Here is a 25,404-nt window from a genome sequence, read left to right as displayed (position 1 = left end):
GCAAAAGCTACTAGACAATTTCATCCATGGAGGAAAACAAGCAAGGCAAAATAGTAATACCTGTTATAGACATCAAAGTGTGGGAGGCCTGGGTATTCCCAACCCACGATTTTACTATGATGCTTGCAATCTAAAGCAGCTAATATATGTAATTAGGGGCAGGACATCAGTGGAATGGCTTGCAATGGAGGTGGATGAGAGTACACCTCATGGGAGAGAATTACCTTTTTGTACTATGTCCAATAAGCTACTGTTGGGAATTGAAAACCTTTTTTCGTGAAAGTCTCTATGAATATGGAAGAGATGGGTTCAATTGATAGCTCCAATAATCTCACCAAGCTTCCCCTTTTTAGAACATATGAAGTTTCAAGATCCACTGAAATATGGTCAATTTAGGGGATGGAGAGAGAAGGGATTATACCACCTTGTGGATTTATTCGAATATGGTAATTTACTGAGAATGGATCAAATTAAAACGAAGGTGGGGGAAGTCAAAACTAATTGGTTTCAGATTATGCAGATACAACAATTTTGTAAGACTATTACTCGATCAGGGCCATTACGTAAGCTTACATTCTATGATAGTCTCTGTATAGGGACACTTGGAAACTTAAGAGGTTCATTGTCAGTTATATATAAAGGCCTTCTCTCGGGTTCTATGGAATTTACAGACAACTTGAAAGCTCTGTGGGAAGAGGACCTAGGGGTAATTATTGAAGAGGAGGATTGGGCAGCAAGTCTCCTCTTTGTACCATTTCAGCTAGAGTTTGTGAGTCCTTACTGCAGATGATTACACAGTGGTACTTCACTCCTGTAAAACTTTGCAGAATGAACTTGACCAAAACTATGCAGTGTTGGACAGGATGTCACCAAGTAGGCTCTTTCTTCCATATGTGGTGGGGGTGTCCTGTGATAAAGGCTTTTTGGCACAGCGTCCTTCAGGAAATTTCTAATATTGTTATGCAAATTATATTTCCAGACCCCCAGCTGGCGTTGTTTTCTATCTTTCCCAAAAATATATTACAATTGTCCAATAAATCTCTAGTTCTGTTTCTTCTCGCCACAGCAAAAATTGCTCACCACTGGAAACATAATGCTTCATTTACTATGGATGGGTGGTGGCGTAAGGTTTGGGAGTTGGCTTTATTAGAGAAGCTTACTCAACAAAGTAAACTTAGTTGAGGAATAATTAAAGTTGATGAAATGTGGTGGCCTTTCCTAACTTTCCTTGGTAAGGATGTTTGTACCCAGAAACCGCCACCCTCTCAGTTACACTTCTGGCCTGGTCAAACTAGTCACTAATTGAAGTTCTTCATAACTTTGTATTTTCATGGAGTTATGTAAGAACTGGTAATGTATAACTAATTGGTGTTGCTGGCACTGTTACTCCCTTCCCCTTTTTATATATCATTATCAATTTCTCCCCACTTTTAAACTGCATTATATACTTCCCATCCATGAATTGTTTTTCTGTTCAGTTTTAAAAAACAATAAAAATATAGCTAAAAAGGGGGCCTAATAACTACCACTTAGAACAAACCTATCGCTATAACTTTCCTTAAGTATGATTGTTACCATCCTGCTTATCTTAGGAACAATTTACCATACAGTCAATTTTTGAAAATAAAGCACCAGTTGCTCAAGAAACCAAAATTATATCCAGGAATCCCAATCCTTAGCACAACATTTTTATGACAAAAAATATCCTGTGAGAACAGCCATGAATAGAGCTCTTTGTAAACATGACACTCTGTTTTGTCCTCAAAAAAGAACAATGCACAACTGAACAGCCTCTGTTCTCCTATTTAATCTGGTCATTAAGAGACTCCAAATGTGTATTTGCTCTAATTGGCATTTGGTTCAGGATTTGCCAGGCTTAAAACACAAGCATTCAAAAGAACAAAAAAATCTCAAGGACTGGTTAGTCCACACAAAACATGCAAGGAGTGGCAATAAAAATAGTCAATCAATGGTATTTCATACATCCAACCCAACAGGACATCATCTGTGTGGCCACTGCACATGTTGCAAGTTTACTAAAAAGAAAAATATATTCATCAATCCCAGCACTGGGAATCATATTCAAATTCTGGATTTCTTCACTTGCAGAAGTGATTTATTTCTTCACTACAGAAGTGATTTATTTGATCTCTTGTCCTTGCAATTGGATCTTCATTGGAAAGACATTGGGGAACATCTGTTCAATCTAAGACACCAAATAATGGGTCCCCCTTTGGCCAGGCATTTTGTTGAACAACAACATAAACCAAATTATATTACATTTGGGGCTACTGAAATAATTGGTGGCATGACAAATTACTTAGCAAGAGGGAGCTGTTTTGGATCATTTCTCTGAAAAGTTTGGGACCTCTAGGATTAAATGAGATTTTGGATTTTTCTGGATTTAAATAAATACAAGAAGAAAAAAGATTTTTCATATAAGAATTGGTTTACTGTTATTGATAACTGTATATGTGAGCTATTAAGTTTTAGCAGAATCAGTAGATTTCACAAGTGTAATAGTTACACAGCTGAGATCTGAATCCAAAACACTCGGGAAGAATATCAGCAGAATATTGTGCATATTACAGGAAAGTTTGGTTTTGGAATTGTGTTCAGTATGGGACTTTGGAAAAATATTTTTATTGTTTGGACAGAACAAAGGAAATATACAGCTCCACAGATCAGTACAAGGTAATGTCTGTTTGTGTTTTTGGGGTAGGAGTTTTTAAGTAGCTATGTAGTGGTGAAATAAGGTCTAGCTAAACCCTAGGACATAGTAATATTTTATTTTGCAACCACTTATAATCAAAGTAAAAGTGTGGGTTTTTTTGAAAAAAAGGCCAGTTTTAACATTAAATGTGATCTGTAAAATGCTGTTTGTATCAATGATCACTGTGTTGTCTCCAAGACATTAATTTTGTCTATTTGAATGTTTGTGTTTTTAGCTCCTGAGGAAGGAGATATATTCTCCAAAATGATTGAGCACTCAAACAAATCATATACGTAGTACCAGAGCCCATCTCTTCTATTTTGGATTATTCTAACAATGCCAGTAACTTTGAGTTATCAAAGGATAGTATGCCACTTTAAACAACTATACAGCTAAGAAGAAAATGCTAACTGGGACATAAGATGGTTTAGAACATATATTACAGTGAAGTTAACATTTCAATTTTAAAGCACACATACTTGTTCCTCTGAAGGATGTGGCAACGTGGTCATCGTTAAAGCTTCTATTCCTTCAAGATGTTTCAAAAGAAGCTGAGGTTTTAAATGTGTATCTGTTATCTGTGTGCAACCATCTTCTGTTTGGTCTGGTGTTGGTTCTTTCTCTGTAGTGATGTACCTACTTCCCTTGTCTGCTGGCAAACAGAGAGATGCTGCTACAGATTCTGACAAGGAGTTCAGTGCCGTGAGAAGCTCTACTGGCAAAGCATTGCTCTCCTTATTTACAGATGTATCCGTAGGAATAGCATCATTCTGATATTCCAACATGTCAAGCATTTGGAGGGTCTCAGAATCACTCAGTGGCTCCATTAAATCTTCAGACTTTACAGCCATTATTTTATTTGAAGTTATACTAGATGTCATTGTTTCAAGAGTATTTTCTGTCATATCTTCCTTATTGACACTTTGAAAAATCTCTGACATCTCTGTACGTTGCAGAATTGAATTGTTTGATGGTGCCTTTATTACATCCATACCTGAAAGAAGGCTTATTTCTGGAGAGTCTTCATCATTTAATGGCTCTGGAAACTAAATGATAAAAAAAATGCTAACTTAACATTCAAAAGTGCCAATTTGTTAAGCTTTTCTCATAAAGAACGTGCTCCTTCTTCCTCATAATTTTAACAGCTGTTTTTTGTACTTTCCCCATCTTTATTATATCCCTTTTGAAATGAGACAACCAGAACAGTACAGTTTTCTAAATCGTATGTTTACATTATGGTTTCAGGATTCTTAAAAAAACAAACCCTGCTACAGCATATTGTGCTAAAATGTTCAACGTTCAGTTGTTTGTCATCTATGATCGCTCAGTCTCCTTCCTGGGAGCTTACATCCACAATCCTAAAACATCAGCACCCTTTTACATTTACATATAAAAATCAGAGCTTGGAAAAGTTACTTGTTTGAACAACAACTCCCATTAGCCCAATCCAGTGGCCATGCTGGCTGGGGCTGATGGGAGTTGTAGTTCAAAAAAAGTAACTTTTCCAAGCTCTGATAAAAATATGTACATTCTCAGTATATATCGTTCATTTATTGTTATAGTACAATTCTTCTTATGGTGTGAAGGAACCTGATAAAGTTCTACTGGTGAAATGTACCATTGGTCTCACCTGAAAGGTGATTTTCATAGGAAGGGGCCATCACTGTGGGAAATAGTTCCACCTATCGTGCGAAGGCAAGAATGTTTTTGAAGTCAAGACTAGGGACGTCATGCCCCTCCCACTCTCCAGTTCATTCGTAGCAAGTCTAAAAGAGATATCTAAAAATACAAGAACAAGGCCAACAGGCCCGCCAGGAAAATAACATAATAGTCACATGCATAACAACATGACTCTAACATAACTACATAACATAACGGAACTAAAAGTCTTGACTTCACTCTTACATTTAAATATAATATGGAAACAATAACATGTAACCCATTGATAAAATCACTAGTAATCCTCCAACTGGGAGGGTCGTGATGGCCCCTTCCTATGAAAATCACCTTTCAGGTGAGACCAATGGTACATTTTCCATAGGAAGTGGGCCATCACTGTGGGATGTACCAAAGCAACCCATATAGGGAGGGACCACCCACATGTTAATCCTCATTAAGAACCTGTTGCAACACTCGTCTGCCAAAAGAAGCATCAGCAGAGGCATAACGATCAATTTTATAATGCCTTATAAACGAGTGTGGGGAAGACCAGACTGCGGCCCTACAAATATCGGCAACAGGAGCATTAGTGGCAAAAGCAGCCGAGGTGGCAGCTGATCTGGTAGAATGAGCCGTTATACTAGCTGGAACTGACAGCTTCAGGGACTCGTATGCTAAAGTAATGCATGCCCTTAACCAATGGGATAAGGTAGGATTGGATACTTTATGTCCCATAGACCTTGGATGAAAGGATACAAACAGAGACTCCGTTCGTCGAATCTCTTGGGTCCTAGACAGGTAGGTCTTGAGAGCCCTCCGGACATCTAACGAATGCCAAGCCTTTTCAAGAGGATGGGTAGGATTTGGGCAAAAGGAAGGCAACACAATGTCCTGGTTGCAATGAAAAACTGAATCGACCTTGGGACGAAAGGAAGGGTCAGTCTTCAGCACAACAGAGTCCTTATGGAAGACGCAGAGGTGTCTAGCAGAAGACAATGCGCCCAACTCCGAAACGCGTCTGGCAGATATGATTGCAATCAGAAACAGGACCTTTAAGGACAGTATGCGTAGGGGCACAGTCCTGATGGGTTCAAATGGAGGGCGTTGCAAAGCCTGCAGAACTTTCGGCAAACTCCATGAGGGGAACCAATGGACAACAGCCGGAGAGCGTAGGGCGACTCCCCTCAAAAAACGTTTGATGAACGGATGTGAGGAAATATGATCTCCAGGAGAGGACACTGAGAGAATGGATGACAGAGTAGACACATGTCTACGTAGAGTGTTGGGTCGAAGTCCCATCATAAAGCCACTTTGGAGAAATTGGAGTACCTGGTGCACATTGGCCTGGGATGGATCGTGGTGGTGGGACTGACACCACTTGGAAAAAGCCACCCAGGTATGTTGATAAATTCGAGTGGTTGATGGTCTTCTCGAGGCCAAAATAATATCAATCACAGCGTCAGACAGTCCAGCTGACCTCAAGTGTCTCCGTTCAAACGCCACGCTGTTAGATTGAGCCAAGTAGGGTCCTGGTGCAGTACTGGACCCTGGGATAGGAGGTCTGGCGTTACTGGAAGTGTCCAAGGATCCATCATTGACATTGCCAGAAGATCTGAGAACCACGGTCGGCGTGGCCAAAATGGTGCTATCAGAACCAGCTGTGCCCTTTCGGTTCGCGCCTTCCTCAAGGTTTTGGCTAACAATGGTATGGGAGGAAAGGCGTACAATAGACCGTCTGGCCACGGTGTTGTCAGAGCATCGACTGCTTCTGCTGTTGAGTCCAGGTATCGGGCAAAGTACCTTGGAAGCTGGCAATTGTGACTGGAAGCAAACAGGTCGACTGAGAGGGCGCCGAACCGACACTGGAGACGATGGAAAATGGCTGGATGAAGTTTCCATTCTCCCGGGAAGACCTGTTGTCTGCTGAGCCAGTCTGCTGTCACATTCAAAATCCCTCTGAGGTGCTCTGCTTTCAGGGATTGTAGATGTTGTTCTGCCCAGACAAAGATGTGGGAGGCTAAGTCCTGCAGAGGACGAGACCTGGTGCCCCCCTGTCTGTTCAAATGTGATTTTACACACGTGTTGTCTGTTCGAATGAGCACATGATGCAAAGGGAACAGAGACTGAAAATGACATAGAGCCAAGTGGACAGCCTTTAGTTCCAGCCAGTTGATGCTTCGAGATCGCTCTGCGTTGGGCCAAACCCCCTGAACGTACTGGGAGTTGCAGTGGGCTCCCCAACCTATGAGGCTGGCGTCTGTGGTCACGACGGTTCTGCGGGGTTCTCTGAACGACGTACCCTTGGAGAGGTGTTGAACCTTGGTCCACCAGCGGAAGGAGAGGCGCAGAGCGGGGCTCAAACGAACTTTGCGATGGTTGGAGGTGGCAGTGTCTTTTTGAAAAGGCAACAGAGACCACTGAAGGGGCCGAGTGTGAGCTCGAGCCCAGGGCACAATGTGGATTGTGGAGATAAACATCCCGAGCGCTCTGGCGAGAAGCATGACGTCTGCGGATGTTTGTTGCATCAGGGACCTTGCGATGCTTGTGATGGCAGTGATGCGATCTGGAGACAGGAAGACCATTGCCTGCAGGGTGTCCAACATTGCCCCAAGATGTAGTAGGCGTTGGGTTGGTTGGAGATGGCTTTTGTCGAAGTTGACAAGCCAGCCGTAGGTCTGCAAAACATTGAGGGTGATCATTAAATGATGATGAGCCAGCTCTTCAGATTTGGCCCGTATAAGCAGATCATCCAAATATGGGTAGATATGAACCCCTTGGGTCCGAAGGTAAGCCACTAGGATGAGTAGCACCTTGGAAAATACTCTTGGAGCAGAGGAGAGGCCAAATGGCATCGCTCTGTATTGAAAATGTTGGTGGTCAAAGGCAAACCGAAGAAACTTTCTGTGGGCTATGCAAATGGGTACATGGAGATACGCTTCCTTAAGGTCGATAGAAGCCAGGAAGTCTCCTTCATGCAGACTTTCGGTAATGGAATGGAGAGATTCCATTTTGAACCTGCGGTATGTTACAAAACGGTTAACAAACTTGAGATCCAATACCGCCCTCCAAGATAAATCTCGTTTTGGCACAGCAAATAGGAGGGAGTACACCCCTTCCGATCTCTCAGTTGTGGGAACTGGCTCTATTGCCGCTATGTGCAAGAGGTGATGTATAGTTGTCTGCATGATGTTGTGCCTGGCTGGTGCCCTTGGGCAAGGAGACGGGTGGAATCTGTCTGATGGGGTTGCCCAGAACTCTATGGTATAGCCATAAGTGAAGAGGTCCCTGATCCAGGGGACCGTAGTAAGGCGCAGCCATCGATCTCCAAAATTAAGTAATCTGCCACCTATGGGGATGGCGTTAATACTACTTGTGTAGGCGAGGACCTCCCCTATATGAGGACGATGAGTTGCCCCTGCGCCCTTGGTACTGACCTCTGCCCTGGGGGCGTCGGTTCCAGGAGCCCCTGAATGCATTGGAATCATAGGGTCTGAAATCGCGGCCTCGTCCTCCTGGTCGCGTTCCTCGAAAGGGCTGGTTAGAACGAAAGGAGGGAAATCGCCTGAAGGGCCTGTGGTCGATGTTCTTGACTGTGGCTAGAACCGGTTTGTGGGCGTCTTTTGGATCAACCAGAACTGCCTTTAGAGCTTCCTCACCGAAGAGTAGAGATCCGGAGTAAGGAGCCTTGGACAGGTTCAATCTGGCCGCTGAATCAGCTTGCCAGTGGCGAAGCCAGAGGGTGCGACGAGCGACTATTTGAGTCGTCATGGCTCGTGCCCCTAATTGGGTGGCATCCAAAGTGGCATCGGCCACAAAGGCTGCTGTCTTACGTAACTTCAATAGTGCTCTTTTGAAGGCGACAGGATCAGGGTTATCATCCTCTAGAAGGTCATCCAGCCACATCATAGATGCTCTGGAGAAGATGGAGGCTGAGGCGGAGGCACGCATGGCTAGGGCAGTGGCCTCGTGGTTCTTGCGGAGGGCGAAGTCTATTCGACGTTCAGTAGTATCTTTTAGGTGGGATTCCCCTTCCCTGGGCAAGATAGATCGTGAAACGAGGCGAGCGATCGGTTCATCTATGCCAGGGACATCTAACTTGGTGGCGAAGTCTGGGGCTAGGGCGTAAAGTCTGTCAGCCATGTTCTTGAAGCGTCGAGCTTTGAGCGGGTGGGCCCATTCTTCGGAAGCTAATTTGGCAATTGGGTCCGGCACCGGGATGTAGTGTTCAGTAGGTGCAGGGGATTTGAGGACCTTGGCCCCTTTGAGAGTTGGAGCGGACGAAGTTGAGGGCGCAGTCTGGAGACCAAGGGTATGAAGTACCCTACGTGCGAGCGGTTGGTAATCTGAGGTATTGAACAAGCGATACGATGTATCCTCCTCATGATCTGAATAGTCGCTCCAGTCGTCTCCTTCAACATGGTCAGTGAAAGTTAACTCCTCCGCATACGAGGCTTCGTCCGTACATCTGCCTCTGGCTACATCGAAGGGATCTGGCGAGCAGGAAGGATGAGCAGCATGGAACGCGCGTTGGTCCATGTTGAGTGGGGGTATGGCAGGAACCTGTGGTAGTGACTGCATTTGTGTGAAATAAGCCAGCATGGCTTGGAGTTGGGAGAGGAAATCAGGAGACAGCTGCAGACCAGATGTGTGAGATGTATGTGCCTGGTGGGCTATTGGAACAGATGTCTGAGGCGGTAAGCCAGAGGTAGGTTCGTTAGGCGAACCGTGAGGGGGAAAGCCAACAAACTCTTCCTCGTCAGAGGCCGTAGCAGGAGAATGGAAAATATCACTTATGTGTGTCTGTGCTGTGGTGGTTGTTGGCACAGAGACATAACGAGGGCGCTTTGGTTTACTATGGCTGGAAAGATGTTTTGTCTTAGCCAGTGCTTTGGCATGTCTGGTCTTAGACGTGTTAGTATGTTGTGGCTTGGCTGATTGTGGCATGTCTGGCTGATCTGGCACCATGTGTGTTGATGGTGACATGCCTGGCTGTTCTGCCATCTTATATGAACCTGGGTGCAGTACACTGCCACGGAGGGGGCAGGATGTAAAGACCCGAACTGGCACAGCGTACTACCACGGAGGGGGTAGGATACACTGGCAGATGGCGAATGCACTGCCACAGAGGGGGCAGAATGCACAGAGGTATCAACGTTAATATAATATAGGCTGTTTTAGAGTTGGCACACTCAGATTAGTGCTGTAGGCTGGGTTTGGCTTGTTCACGGCCCCATAGGGGGCAGGATATGTAATGTAAATCAGATTTAATACAAGTCAGCCACTGATATTAAAGCTCCAGCCTTGATAATGTAATCCAGCCACTAGGATTAAAGCTCCAGCTTTGATAATGTAATCCAGCCACTAGGATTAAAACTCCAGCCTTGATAATGTAATCCAGCCACTAGGATTAAAGCTCCAGCCTTGATAATACAATCCAGCCCACTAGGATTGGAGCTCCAGCCTTAATAATACAATTCAGCCACTATGATTACAGCCACAGTAAAAATGTGTGTAAATCAGCCTTGTGTAAGTTTGTCAGCAGCACATATACACAAACATACAGATAGATAGCCTGCAGGGGAGGTATCCGAAGCTAAATAGATGGTAACAAAAAAGGCGGGAATTTTGAATTTCAAAAAATGGCGCCCGGAAAAAAACGGGCGGGAAAAAACGATCAAAAGGGGGCTGAGGGAGAAGGAGCAATGGCGGCCGTCGCAAGCGAACTGGGGGAAGGGCTGGCCAGCACGGACTCGCCGAAAGCCGCAGTAGCGGTTGGAAAAACTCTGGAAGAGCAGGTAAAGGAAAAAACGGCAGCCGCCGCAGAGAGAGCCGCCGTCGCGGTCTGTAAAGCCCTTCGCAGTGGGATTTAAGCCACCTAGCGAGGGCGATCTGCGGTAAAAGAGTAACGGCGGGAGCCGCAGCTGCAAGCTCCCGCTGAGATCGGATCAGCCGCAGCCGCGGCAACGATCAGGGGGGGGAGGGAGGGGGATTCCCCTTCCCTCACAAGCGATCAAAAGCGATCAAAAGGAGAACCGCAGCCGCGGTCACTGAGGGAGCCCCCTGGCTACGAGGGGGGGAGGGGGCTTGAAACTGCAAAAATAAAGAGAGCCGCAGCCGCGGTCTCAGAGGGAGCACCCCGATCAAGGGAATAAAAGAAATTAAATAGCCCTGAGGAAAGGGGGAAGAGAGCCGCAGCCGCGGTCTCTGAGGGGATCCTCAGTAGGCTAGACACAAAAAAACAGAAAAAAGGTTTTGAAGAGAAAAAGACAAAGAAATACGAGACTTAGCTAAATGCTACGTGAAATTCCAATCTTGTTCGTACGAAGGCAAGAATGAACTGGAGAGTGGGAGGGGCATGACGTCCCTAGTCTTGACTTCAAAAACATTCTTGCCTTCGCACGATAGGTGGAACTATTTCCCACAGTGATGGCCCACTTCCTATGGAAAACTAAGTGTGTGCATTTCTGCTGGCCTTTAGATGGTTTTGTAGGTTGATTTGTATTGTTTATAAATTGCTCTATCATTTTAATTTTCTATGGCTTGTCTTTTCTATTTTTAATAATGTTGTAAACTGCCCAGAGGAGTGAATTAATGGGAGCTATATAAATGCAATAAATATGTAAATAAATGATTGATTGATAAAAGTTTTTACATAAAATATCAAAGTAGTGCATAACATAAAGTACTATACAAGAATACCAAACAATCCATTTTGGTTGGGTCCTGTAATTAGCCAGAGAAGCTACCCAGAAAACATATAACCCACTGTAAAAATCTGAAGGGAATCCCTTTTCTTAATACAACTGGAGGTCTGCAACTTGGTCTGAGACATACCACTAGAGCACCAGCATGGGTGGGCTCCAACAGTGGGCTCCAATAGTCTTCTTGCTCTTTCCTTTGTACTGCTGGTATGAAAAGCCAAGCAGTGGAGTAGGGTTGAATATGGAAGGTTTGCTGGAACAATACTAACAGAGACTGGGAATCTACAGAGTGAACATGGGAACTGTGGATGGATAGCAATGATGACACAATTACCTCAGTGGGGTTGTAGGTCCATGGCCAGTCATTCTATAGTTCAACATCCTTCCCCTCCAATTTAGGGCACAAACCTTCCCCACCGCAGCAAAATCTCATTTTGCCACAGCTTGTTAATTCTCACTGCTTATCTCATCCTTGCCAAGTGGCCTCTCCCTTGGCAAAAACTTGTGACCCTCATATAGGCACTGCTGTAACTGTGTTTGGATGGATGCCAGGGAAATCAAAACTTTGTCTATGGAGAAACCTGGAGTATGTGGTTATTAGACATGCCAGCCTCCTGTTCACTATACCATGGTGATCTTCATAGGTGGCATACTGTCTTTGTAGTTACCCAGTTGTCTTTTGTGTACATCCTGGATAGGGTGACATCAGAAGGTTGGTCATTGCCATGCACTGCTTGGTGCCTTCTGTGTATGAGTAAACGATGGGGTGTCACAAGTGCACAAAGTTTAACTTTTTATCTCCCTGCCATGGTCCCAACAAAAACATGCTTCCTTGAAATGCAAATAAAAACTATTTTTGTTGGGAGCACAGCACAGAAAGAAAAAGTTTAACTTCCCTCCCCATTCCCCACAGTCCCAATGCTGCTATTTACGTAATAAGAACTGTGCAAGTTAATTTTATTCATGCAATTAATGTCACGCTAGTTCAGTGCTCATAGCAAGACTACCGGAGCTGCAGCAGCAAATTACATAAGATCATTTTCAATGCTAAATGGACTGTGTGGCAAGTCTGACCTGTTACAACTGATTACACAATACAAGGCCTTGAAAGAATGTATTGCAATAACTCCTGCGCTATTAAGGTACTATATCATTATATACCCCCTATGGGCATAAAACAGCAAGAACAATCTCCATCTAAATGTTTAAAGCACTATATTTGTTAAGATTACAGTTATTATATTAAAAATGGATAAAATTCGTTCTTACCTTTACTGAAAAAAATGTTCCATAAGCTACAACTGAACTGAAACAAGGTGACTATATGGATACAATCAGGAAAAAACATTAACAGACCTACATTTCTGTCTGATGTTTCCGGAAATCCAGGCACTTCAGAATCTAAACCTAAAACAATAGTAAATAAGTGAATTTTTAACTTTCTTTTATTGCATATCACTTTAAGCATCTTTTAAAACTCTGTGATTTACTCTCTTCCTTGCCAAGTGGCAAACTTGGGTAATAGCAAATTCAGCCATCCAGAAAGGGGATCCTGGAAGTGGAGGAAGAAGAGCCTATGGGAAAAGCATGGCCTCCATTCACTAGGTAAGACTGCCTAATAAGGCTTCTATTGACTTTATATCTCGTGTGCCACTTAAAATAATCTCTAGCTTAATGAGTAGGACTGGTCTCCAGCAGTTTCCATTTGCACCAGTGAGAGCTTACACTGAAACACAAATGGCAACTTTGGAGAGGTGATTTTTGTCAGTACCATGGAAGGAAGACAAAAGTAACATTTACCCTTCCCACTCCCTATGGTCCCAAGGCTGATCAGGCTTACCCGTAGCTGCTGTTTACACAACAAGCACGTGCCTAGGTTGGCCCTTACAGGCACAATGTTTATGTCTTTGCATTTCCCCCTCTATGACTAATAGCATCTTCTAGATGGAGGGCGATTTGGATCAGGCCAGTTAGCACAAGAGGGTTAGACTTCCCCATGGAGTGACCCTAAAACAACTTGGGATTTCTTCTTATTGTCTTCTTATTAGAGGCATGGCAAGTTCTAGTCCTGGAGTTTCCACATGACATCTAGTTTGGACCTGGCTGATGGCTTTTTTATTTTGAAAGGGAGAGCAACCATTGCTGCTTTACCCCAGGAACCTTTTGACAAGTTGGCTGATTTAGTTCTCATACTATTAACTTGTGACTGATATACTGTGCTTATTATATTTCTGATTTTTAAAAATATTGTTATTTTAATAGAAGTAAATGGCCTTGTGTAATACATCTGTGTTGAAAAACACAGGGTATACATTTTTATAAAGATATAAGAAATAAGATCTTTCTGCAACCATTCCATTACAAAACAGTTACAAATTGCAGACTTTTCCACTGTGCTTTAGAATGTTATTCACTAATAAGCAAAAAACCTTGCGGTTTAAGAATGTATCTTATAGCCAGCAGATATTTCTATCAAACTTTAAAAAACAGGGAAATTGGGCAGCTATAGTGAATGCGCCAGGGGAGCAGGAGATCTGACCTCCTCTCTGAGATATTGCACTACCGTACAAATTTGTAAAAATGCAAACACCATTTGGGTTGGTCTTTCATAGTCCAATCCTCTTCCTGTGTAGCTTGGAAGAATTTGGTAACATGTGCCTGATTTTTAAAGTTTGATAGAAATATCTGTGGGCTATAGGTACATTCTTAAACTGCAGGGTTGTTTGCCTATTAGTGAATTTCTCTGCTTTTTAATCCAGGAGGTAAGAAATGGGATCCTGTGCAAGTTTGCTGAGAGTAGATTGATCATTTGAATGCTTATTGAGTTCAGTGGGTTTTACTCCCCTGCCATTATGCTTAGGATAGGTGAAACTGACCATAGGGGATGGAGAGGGGAGGAGGAGGAGGGAGGGAGGGGCAGAGGGGAGGAGGGAGAGAGGAGCAGGCAGGAGGGGGGAGAAGGGCAGGTTTGATCATTTCCATGTTTATTGAGTTCAGTGGGATTTACACCCAAGCAATCATGCTTAGGATAGGTAAAACTGACCAGGGAGGGAAGGAGGGAGGGAGGGCTGGAGTGGGTAGGGGAGGAGGAAGAAGGAAGCGGGGAGGGGAGGAGGAAGGGAGGGGAAGGAGGGGATAGGCAGGTCTGATCATTTGCATGTTTATTGAGTTCAATAGGATTTACTCCCATGCAATCATGGTTAGGATAGGTAATAGGAGGGGGAGAGGAGAAGGAAGGAGGAAAGGGAGGGGAGAGGGGAGTAGAAGGAGGGGGGCATTGGAAGGGGAGGGGCAAAGGAAGGGGAAGGGAAGGAGCAAAGGGGAAGTGATGGGAGGAAGGAGGAGGGGACGACAGGTTTGATCATTTGCATGCTTATTGAGTTCAATGTGATTTATTTCTGTGCAATCATGTTTAGGATAGGTGAAATAGACCTGGGGGAAGGGCAGGGAGAGGAGGAGGGGAGGAGATTGGGTGGGTGGGCATTGGGCAGAGGTGAAGCCCCTTTCCTTTCCAAAAGGGAAACATTGTGAATAGTATCATTCTTTTTCAGGGTTTCCCCCAATTTTTTATTCTACAGCAGGCACATGTAGCCTCCCCCCAAATTTAAACCAAAGCTGTCCCTGGCCACATCCACACCAGACCTTCATTTCACCTTAGACAGTCATGGCTTCTCTCAAAGAATCTTGGGAAGTGTAGTTAGTGAAGGGTGCTGAGAGTTGCTAGGAGAAGCCCTGGTCCCCTCACAGACCTTCAATCAGAGTGGCTAACTGTTAAACCACTCTGGCTACTGGTGCTTTCTCAGTGGAATAGGAGTCTCCTCTCAGCACCCTTCACAAACTACACTTCCTAGGATTCTTTGGGGAAAGCCATGACTGTCTAAAGTGAAATAAAGGTCTGGCGTGGGTGTGGCCCTGATTAGCCAAGCCAAGAAGCTGTGGGTCTGGCTTTTAGAACACTGACAGTTGGCTCTTACTGAGCATGCCCGGTGTCATCACTGAGTTCAATGTAAAATTTCTTAAATTAATTAAAAATCAGCCAGGCATTTTTTTAACTTTTAAACTGCAAAAGATGAAGGTCAGAGTATTGGACAAGGTCAGTAATAGGATTACAGGTACTCAGTGAACACAGCTTGGTTTTAATTAATTTCAACAATTGATGACAACTCTGACAGAAAAAAGTCCAAAAGGGGTCTGGTTTTTCTCTCTCTCTTTTTACACTTTGAACTCTCGATTCTCTCTGACTGTTTTGTGTATCGCCATGAACATTAGGAGAGTTGTTAAGCAAGTGTTTCTTAGTTCAGGACTATAAGGTTTGTAAGGTTTTATTTTGAAATGAGCTTATGGGAAACATCAGAATAGCATGGGGGTATTTTCAATTTAACATTGTGGAATGTGAAAAATCCATGCTGGCTATAGTATACAGCCACTACCTGTATAATTTTGCTTAACATCTAACCTGAATTAAAGTACTGATGAACATGAAAGTTTGTTCCCTGCTTTGTAAGGCAACTATAGCACTATTCAGGTGTTTGGGACAAACATATGTGGGCTCATGGTACACCTCCAACATTCCCACATTCTCTTGTTCAACTTCACAACTTCCCACGTTCAGCATGAAAGCTTGAAGAGGGATTCTAAATGTGTAATGTGTGAGTGTGCTTAGAATCCTTCTCGCAGTCATGAACTCTCCATTATCCAGGTTCCTGACTGCAGGGGAAATTCTAAGCACGTTAACCCAAATGCACTTAGAATCCCCCTTCAGACCTCTGTGCCAAATGTGAGAAGGTCTGAAGTGGAGTTGGCATACATGGAGACATTCGGGGTGGATTGTGTATGTGAGCCCTCCCCAGTTCAAGTCCACATGTATTCACCATGAACATGAGAACAGGGCTTATGGGAAACAGTTACCACTAGGACATCCATATAGGAGACTCCTGTGTTGGCAGTTTAGAGCAAATCCAGAATTATAGGAAGCAGTACTGCTGAGAAAAGACACAATCTTACACTGGATTCAGACACCCTTCCTCTTCATGGACTGCACTACCAGCACTACCTTGCAAAGTTTTAGGTGACCAGGCTAATAGGTATCAGGTAAAGCCACTGCACAGAATGCAGCAATGGGAGGCCAACTACAAACTCCAAGAAACTGAAGCTTCAGAAGCCACTTAGTTCCTTACTGTGCTGTATATAGATCCATGTAAATACCTGTTTTCCACTTTTTAATATTTTCTGCAAACTGAATAAATAACTATACTTAAACATGTTACTCTTCATTCTATAAATCATACAGATAAAATGCTCGTCTTCTCCATGTGCAGTAGCAGCTCGTGGACAGTCAAGCTGGCAAATATCCATAGCAATGACTGGACAGTTTATCCCAGCTCTAGAAAAGAAAAGAAAAAAATTTAAGATTAATTTACTTTCTATCACTGGATGTTTTAGGCCTGATTTGAATACCCGACTTACTCAGACAACTTCACACTTATTCACACACATCAGTCCATAAATGCATTTATTGGAAAAACTTGGTTCACACAGATGCATGAAATCATTAGGATTTCTAAAGTGCTTAATATTCGCTAGCTATTTCTAAAAGAAAATGTACAATACGCCAAGCCTTTATAGAAAAAAAGTTTTATTCCTATCTAAAACTTTAAAAAGTTGAAATCAAGGAGACTAATGCTGCAATCTTAATCACATTTACTTGGGAGTAAGTCCCAGTGAGTATACTGGACTTTCTTCCAAGTAAGCATATACAGTATTGGTGTTGAGCCCCAGATTCCCCAGGAGGAGCAGGGAGGGGAGTTGGTCGAGCCCCAGATAATTCCAGAAACTTGAAGATATACTTCTCATCTCCACTACACTGGGAAGGTAGCTAAGGTTGTGATGGCATGTGTTGTACTGCATAACAAGGCCCCAAGGTAAAGGCTGGCAATCATGCTAGCAGGGCCAGGAGACATGCCCGTATTGTCATATGACTTGCCTCTCTCCTTTAGAGGGTTTGCTGCAATGAGAGCAGCAGTTCAGAAACTCCAGATGCTCAACAATGGCTGGGATGTTGCAGGAGTATACTAAAACATCCACAAGCTAGCAATGGCTACTGCATATCTCCATACTGGCCTGACCAGGATCAGTTCAATTTACTATGCAACAAACAAGGCTTTTTGCATGCACACCAAAAGAGACACAGGAAAATCATTAAAACAATGATTACGAAAAAGAAAGAAATAATCCAGGAGGATAAATATACAACAATACTGCAAAAAATAATTATTATTAATAATTATAAAATAGCTCTAACTCTGGGTATTATCATCTGAAGGAATAAAAGCTTTTCTGATCAGGCGTGACCAAGGGCATTGTTATAGGCACATTCTGATGATGTCGTCATCCTAGACAGACCAAGAACATATCTGAGAATGGTTGGAGTAGGAGGCTATAGTCTGCTATGGATTCCGAAGACTGTGGGAGCCCTCATTCAGAAGATGGACCAGAGCCTGCACTGCTGACATTAATGGGGAGCTCTGTAACTCCCAACTCTGAAAACTGGAAAGGGGTGAAGGCCAGGATGGCCCAGATGGGCTACAAGTATTCCATGGCCAAGCTTTTCCACCAATGGGCAAAGAAAAAGGAATCATCAATAACAAAACTCAGGAAATTGGAGGAACTGAAAAAGTTATGTTTCCTATTGTCCTGCCCAGAGCCCGAGACAGAGGCGAGGCTTGGTTTAATTCTTGTTTATTAGTGTGATGGTTACATCTAAAGCAGTGTGCTTCATTCACCTGTCTACTCTGACTCACTACTTGCCCTAACTAGCCTAACTAAGCAGTCTCTGCAGCATGTGGGGAGAGTTGACTCAGCACTGAAGTCAGGGTGGACACCTGCTTAAGTAGGGAAGGTCTTGGCCTATAACTGCCGGCTCCTCCACAGTTCTACCCTCTGAGAGTCTCTTCTCACACCTTCTCACGTGGGGTGAGGGGGAGCGAGCCTCAGCTGTCCCATCCGATAGTGGGGCTTTGCTAGGTGACGGCGCAACCTCAGGGAGCAGGAAGCTGGTTGGCAGGGAAGCATTTGAAGTGCCAGGTGGGGATTCTGACGTGGGTGGGGTTGGCGTGCGCAAAGGTTCACTTCCCAATGGCTCACACGGGGAACTCGCAGACGGGGCGGGATCTGCCTCGACAGGAAGGATGGGCGAGGGAGCCTGTGGGCTGACAGAGCCCCCCTTTCTACAATGTCCCCAGGGGCCTCATCCTCATCTGACTCCTCTCCCTGATCTAACTCCCCTTGCACCTGGGGCGCAACATCTATCTCTGGAAAACCTTCCTTTCTGAGATCCAAAACAGCAATCACAACTGGACCATTAGCCACATTACGCAACTTCCTAAAACAGGTGCTGCTGTAATAAATGAAAGTCACCTTGGCCCAAATGTCCTTTATTCTTGTAAAACTGCCACCAGCTACCAAGAATATTTGAAGAATGAAACTACCAGTAGTTTTTATTGTACAGTCTTCACAAAGTAACATGCAACATATATAAAAACAAATTACACAGAATAATGTCAGGTTAACATCAAAAACAGAAAACTGGACTTTCTGATATTCTAATTTTCACAATTTCTGCCTACTATATTACATAAAAATCTGTTCAAGTTTGGCTGCTAATAAAACAAATCGGCCCACTTTAAAAAATTACCTAGGTGTCCGTATCTCTTAAGAAATATGTTTTGTCATACAACAATGGTTAGCTAACCATTCTAGTCAACCAACCAATATCACAACAGTGGAGCTGGGAATTGGGTCCTAAGCAGACAAAGGCCTGCTTTACACATAGTTTGTGGCTTATTGAACAATCCATGGCTTAGCATTTCTGGCTGCCCTTGATTTGTGCCTTTGTAGCTTGGTGAGTGTCTGGGTGTCGGAGAAACAAATCACAGAGAAGGAAGGGTACTGAGGTCACACATAGTACCAATGCGTAGTTAAAACAAATCAATGCTTGCTCGTTGCCCAGAAACAATGCCCATCTGAAGCAATGGATTGTTGTTGGTGAATGACCCTTGGTTTGTTTTAGTTTATATTCACAGTCAAATTTTAGGTAAAGCTCTAACAGACCCAAGTCAATGAATCACAATAGCAGTCATCTTTAGCATACAAATAGTGGCTTCAGAAGAATCATGGATTTTTCTTTCCCAAAGGAAAAACTAAAGCCTTAATTCTAACATCAAATCTACAATTTTTTTTGCTGATTACAGAACATAATACCTCTCTGACTAAACTCTTGAAACTTGAGCTATTTCAATGATAGACAGTTTATCCATAATGTTTTCTGAGTATTGGAGAAACAGGAGAGCATGGTGATTTTGTTTCAAATGAAAAAGCATGCAAGAAAATAGTTAGCAAAACAGATGTTGTAAGAAACACAAAGGGCAAAAACTTAAGGCAAAACCCAAGGCCAAGCTGGATGTACTTGAATAGATAGCAATCAAAAAGTCATCTGACATTAAGATACGATCAAGACCTAAGCATATGAATTCTGAAAATGTGGTGCTCTCTATTTCTAAATAGACTGTTACGGTGATATCTAGAAATTCATTTGTGGGATTCTGTCCTGACAAACAAAGAAGATGAGGAATTTTGGTTTTACCCACTCCTGAAAAGGAGTGAACTACTTCATATTAAAAGAATTTGTATATATGCAGTGGACTGTTGTCTATCACTTTTAAAAGAAGCACGTACAGACAAAATATAAAAAGCTCAAAGCACTGTGAATGCTCCCTCCTTCCATGTATATGTGTAACTTTCCAGCAAATCCAACACTAGAATGTCATCTTGCTCCTCCCCACTGGTTTGCAAACTAGGTAGCTACTGCCTTTACTACTAGTTCCTCCTGTTGGGGAATGAAGAAACCCACAGCCAGTTGACTGAAATGGGAGGAGTTGCGCCATTTGCTTCCATCACAGGCATCCAGCTGTAGGCACTTTCTTTTTCAGGAAGAGGAGGTGGCAGTAATGAGGGGGCAGGTGAGTACAGAAAGAAAGCACCCCACAGCTGGGTACCTGAGATGGAAGCAATGCAACTTCCTCCTCTGTCAGGCAACTGGCCTTGGAAAACATTTGCCAACAGGAAGATATGATAGTAACAGTAGCAACCAGCCTATCCAGCAGGGAGGAACAATATATCAGTGCACAATTTGTTGATAACCTACGTATTTTGAGCTCTCTCTTTATATTTAATCAAAGGTGCTACTTTTTTTTACTGCATGCTTGACACTCAATGGAATGCTGCATCCAGCAGATAGCACAGGTGGAAATTTAGACTTTGAAAAGTCACTTGTAGGGTTTGTCAGGGTTATGTAACACTTACTGGAGCAGAGACTGAGATCCTACCATTTTGTTCCTCTCTTGATTTAGCTGGAAGAAAAAACGTTTATTATTAGCACAGAGGAAAAAAACAGTAAAGCAGCAGTCCCTTATCAGCTTACCCAAGTAAGTCCCACTGAACTCAATGTGACTTATTTCTCTAAGAAGACATTAATAGGATCGTACTGTCAGTTTTCTAGCTTTTCAGTATGATTGCATAACAAAGTTGTTGATTTACTAAAAAGTACTAGATATGGTAGGCTATAACACCTGAAATACGGATTAGACTAGGACCACACTCTGAAATTATACTATATTGCACTATAACTATCTTGTTATATGTTATTCATGTATAAAATGGTTATTATCTTTCTGCAAGCCTATATTAAGTGTTCCTGTATTTGCCATTTGCCCACTAATTTCAGTTCAAGAGAGAGAGAACTTTTCACCATGACTGGCTTTTTTCACACATTAAATGTGTAGTTTTGTTGAATAGGATTATGACACCTTTCCTCCATGTAGCATGTCTGTTGCTGGGAGATCACACTTTCAGCAAATTTTGTAAATATATATATATTCCCTTTAGAAATTTATTGTCTATGCACTTTTGCCATATGCCAGAAAAAGAAAACAATGGTCATTTGACAATACTTTTAGGGGACAGAAAGTCTATATATGGCAGTCAGATTAAAAGTGGATGCATAGAGTAGAGCAATGGTGAAACCATGATAAACCAAGATGGATGACACTTTTGTGCTGTGTGGGTCATTTTTGCTTGGATATCTGCAAACAATTGTCACTTTCTGATGCCAGGTTAGAAGAGGTTCTGATAGGAAGCTGATACAGAGCTGCCTAATAGACAAAACAATATCTAAGTGAAATAATAACATACATGCATGCAAAAATAACATGTAAAAGGGCATCGATTAGAAAATCACTGATGCAGGGGTCTCAGATGCTCCTCTTCATCCCCCTCCTAGATGGATTATGATAATTCATAGTCTATGAATGGCTACGTATTATGGGGGTCCATCCATAATAATTAAAAGTAAATTTAATGGATAATTCCAACCTCCTGATCCAGTTTGCTGGTCAGTATAAAAGAAGTACTCAGATTCTGGTGAGTTAGAGGTTCTTCTTGTGTGGAGGGAAACTGCCTTTGGGGCTGGAAGGAGTTAAGAGGAAAATATATGGTTCTGTTAGTTCATATTTTTATTGTCTTAATTAATTAGCTTATGCAAATATATATATGCTCAATATGTTTTTTTAATGTTTTTAACCCTTTTTAAAAGTTGTTTTTTAAAAATGTTTTTAACACTATTTTGTTTTAATGTATTTTAAGATCTGTTTTTATGATGTTTTAAAGTGTTTTAACGCTTTGTTTGCCGCCCTGGGCTCCTGCTGGGAGGAAGGGCGGGATACAAATTAAATAATAAATAAATAAATATATCATATTGCTTTAAGATAATTTTCCAGGTTACTTTAAGTTGCTGTAATGTCAAAGCATTATCTTTGCTTCATTCTCTATCAATCCCATAATATCATTAACCTTTGTGCATCTATAAACTGGAATATTCGTTTCAGTTACAATTTTGAGCTTATGTTTTCCTCCTTGTTCCACTGGGTTGCTACTGAGCAAACAGAACCAGGATTAAAATTTCAATGAAGGTTGATGCATAGGCCGGGATTTTGGCACATTATGTATGCATCCTGATTGGATCCACTAATTAACAATTAGCAGCTAATTAACAGGTGTGGGTACCTGTGCTGCTGTGAGGAAATTGCCTATATATTTGTTTTTTCTTAAAGAAAAAAATTATGTGCACTCCAACATTGGAGGCCGGTATGCAGTCTATTAAAAAAAGAAACATAGGACTCTATTCAACTAAGTCCTACTCAGAGTAGACCCAGTGAAATTAATGAACCTAAGTTAGTCATGCCTATTAACTTCAACGGGTCTACTCTGAGTAGGACTAGCACTAAATATCACTCACATACCTAAAAAGACTAATGAAATGTCAAGGCTGTTGGAAGTGGGGCAAGAGCAACTCCTGTTTTGTTCTTTTTGTTTATGCTCCAGAAGGGAGATAGAGCTAGGGTCCTCCAGATGGATAGGCTTGTTTACCTTTACCTGTGATGCTCTGACTTTCTTCTGTCGCTCCTGCCTTTGTCTCTGCTCTCTGTCCAAGCCATGAGGCTAACCCCTACACCAGGGCGTTATGCCTCCAACTTAGTTAGTTAGTTAGAACTAGGTATGCTTTTCTATCTACAATGTATTTCTATAAATAAAGTAGCTTTTCTTATTTTACTAAGTCTCCAGTCTCAGTGATGCTGATGCAGGGTAAAAGCCTGCTTTCTTAGGTAAACGCACACACACGCTGGCACACTCGCATTTCAACATCTGCTGTTACTCTGCTGCTGTGGTGTTGCTTTAAACTAAATCAAGCACACAAATTACACACAGCCAACAAGGGCAGTGCTGAAGGAAAGGGCACAGTCCAAAGGTAGCCAACATGGTGCCCCTCAGGTGTTGAACTCCAATGCCCATCAGTGCCAGGGATAATGGGGATTGTAGCCCAGCAATATATGGAGGGCACCACATTGGCTATTCCTGGCATAGTGTTACTAATGATAAAGATGTGTAAAAAAATTTCAGTAAGATTTATTGGGGATATACAAAATAGAGCAGGGGTGGGCAGAAAGTGATTGAGGTCAACTAGTAGCTCTGAGTAACTGCAGTAGATCAGTAGGGATTCTGACTTCTATTTGTTTAATAATAGCAACAACAAAAAGGCTCCCCTTCCCTTCTAAACTAGGTTGCTGAGTTGAAGAAAGTGTGGTGTGGGAGAGTGGAACAAGAAGATTTTTGTGTGACAGGACTGATCTCAGTTCTGGTACATCATACACATTTCTGGGTGAACATGTGTTCAGAATTCCTTAATTCTAAGAATACATTGCTCCTCACCACCACCACCTCTATTTTGCGCTAGGCTCCAATTAGTGTACCTCAAGGTCCTAGTAAAAATACAAAGTAGATCCTGCAAGCATGAAGTCTACCCTTCCCAGACATAAAGAACTTACCCATTAGCAGACAGAGATGAGAAAGCTGTTAAAATGGATTTTAAATTAACAGACATTTGGAAATGGGAGCAAGCGTGTCACTGGTCAAACATGATGCCACATGCAGTTATTTATGTAAATGTTGTAATTTTTATTTTAGATGGTGTACTTTTATATTTGTTATATTGATCTTGTAATTTTATTATTGTATATGTTTTTATGTTTGCCGCCCAGAGAGCTGTTTGCTAGTCGGGTGGGATATAAGCTGAATAAAATAAAATAAATAAATAAATAAAATAAAAAAATGCTTGTATCACTTAAGGAAGAAAGAGAGATGACAAAGGTGCATTGAGAATTTACTGGCCCAACATATTTCAAAAATTCAGAAGAAACAAGTCCAATCCATTCAAATAATAACCAGAAGTCTTTTACACCTTATAAGAATCCAAAACTGTTTGGATTGTCTTGTGAGCGGACTGAATTTGTTGTCCTGAAGAAGAGTCACTAGACTTAAAATGAAACAGACTGGGCCAATAAATCATTCTCAGTGCGCTTTTCAGCTATTCTCTTTCTTTGTACCTGCAATCCTGGCACAGCTTTAGTCCATTCAGCATTCGCATCAGCAATAGCAATCAGCTATGTGCAGGACAGGAAAAAAAATTGTAGACTTGTAAGAGTTTGCAAACTCTGCAATAGAGTTTGCTGCTACACTCTCTCAAAAAGAACGTGAGAGTCTTCCGCCTAAAGGGATATATGACTTGGGATAGAGCAGAAATTCATTTTTGTTGTATTTTAATGAGAAACAACCTGATTTGCACTTCTTGGACCAATATGTGAACTGAAACACAGCTATTCTTTGAAATCTGCACTGAATTTTGTGATTTAGTTCTTCAACCAAACAATATGTACGAAATGCATATATTATAGAAGAAATGTGCACAAAATGCATATAGTAGTAAAAATAACATAAAATGCATCATTTAGGTGAAATTGCTTGCACAAATGTGTGTATCAGTCAAAATTGCATACAAATTGAGTTTATTGGTAAAAGTTCACACTAAAATGCTGATGAATTTTCATGAGGCCTTTTTCTTTTAAATTTGTAAACTGCTGCAGAAATGTGGAGTACTGAATTTAAGAATAGAAAAATGAGAAACTTAAGAGAACTGAAATTGATAGATTCATCTATTCCTAAATGTAACTAGGCTGTTTTTTGAATAACTCTGTGGGGAAGGTCCTAGAATGCTGATCCAGGAAAGTTGAATTAGTAGGGCTGCCTTTAGTTCATATTAGTTAACTGATCATTAATAACTGAGCATATTTACATATTAGTCATAATTTTATGAAAAAACATTATCTATCATAAAAATTGTTTAGGAATTGCTTTTTATTAAATATATTTTCAACAGATAAAAAAGGAATTACTAAAGCAAATTCCTATCTAATCTGTCCACAGTGCTGATTCCAATAATGAATACAACATTTCCAGTTATTTGCCAGATTACCCAATTGAGATCCAGTTCTTTTATTAATAGCATTTGTCAGTTTTCAATTTCTGCCAAACTTAGGCACTTAAAAATACCATTCGTTTATTGTAGAAACAAGGATTTTTCCAGTAATATGCCCAGAAACATTCTGCTGATAGCAATACCTTTGAACATAAATATAATCTCCTCATGGCATTAAACAGTCATTAAAATATTCACTACAAAACTAAATCCAAAAATCTGCAAAATAATTTCTATTATCTTTTTCTAATAATCTTGTGCCTCCTAACAACTCCACCACTTATGATATAAATATGCATAGGGAGCATATCAGGAAACCTATAAGTACTTACTGGCCATTCTATCAACAATCTACATGTATAGTAACTTCATGCATGATGTCCCATTTAGGCTGCAACCTTATACCC

General features: G+C 41.9%; 1 protein-coding gene across 15 annotated transcripts in view; it reads right to left on the bottom strand.

Moving 5' to 3' along the window:
* The window catches only part of ANKRD31 (ankyrin repeat domain 31), a 143,645-nt gene that overhangs the window by 79,347 nt on the left and 38,894 nt on the right, over window positions 1–25,404 (bottom strand). For 12 of the 15 annotated variants that reach the window (XM_061620689.1, XM_061620719.1, XM_061620698.1 and 9 more), the window contains 4 exons: window positions 20,434–20,480; window positions 16,362–16,456; window positions 12,434–12,480; window positions 3,193–3,759 (listed from right to left, as the gene is read on the bottom strand). In XM_061620689.1, the coding sequence (XP_061476673.1) occupies window positions 3,193–3,759; window positions 12,434–12,480; window positions 16,362–16,456; window positions 20,434–20,480 (756 nt within the window). Of the gene's footprint in view, window positions 1–3,192; window positions 3,760–11,700; window positions 11,756–12,433; window positions 12,481–16,361; window positions 16,457–20,433; window positions 20,481–25,404 lie in introns of those variants that run through there. The other 3 variants (XM_061620705.1, XM_061620750.1, XM_061620760.1) reach the window with 2 other exon arrangements.

This window comes from Rhineura floridana, chromosome 1, assembly GCF_030035675.1.
Source record: "Rhineura floridana isolate rRhiFlo1 chromosome 1, rRhiFlo1.hap2, whole genome shotgun sequence".
Lineage (NCBI taxonomy): Eukaryota > Metazoa > Chordata > Lepidosauria > Squamata > Rhineuridae > Rhineura > Rhineura floridana.
This window is presented reverse-complemented; position numbering and strand designations above follow the sequence as displayed.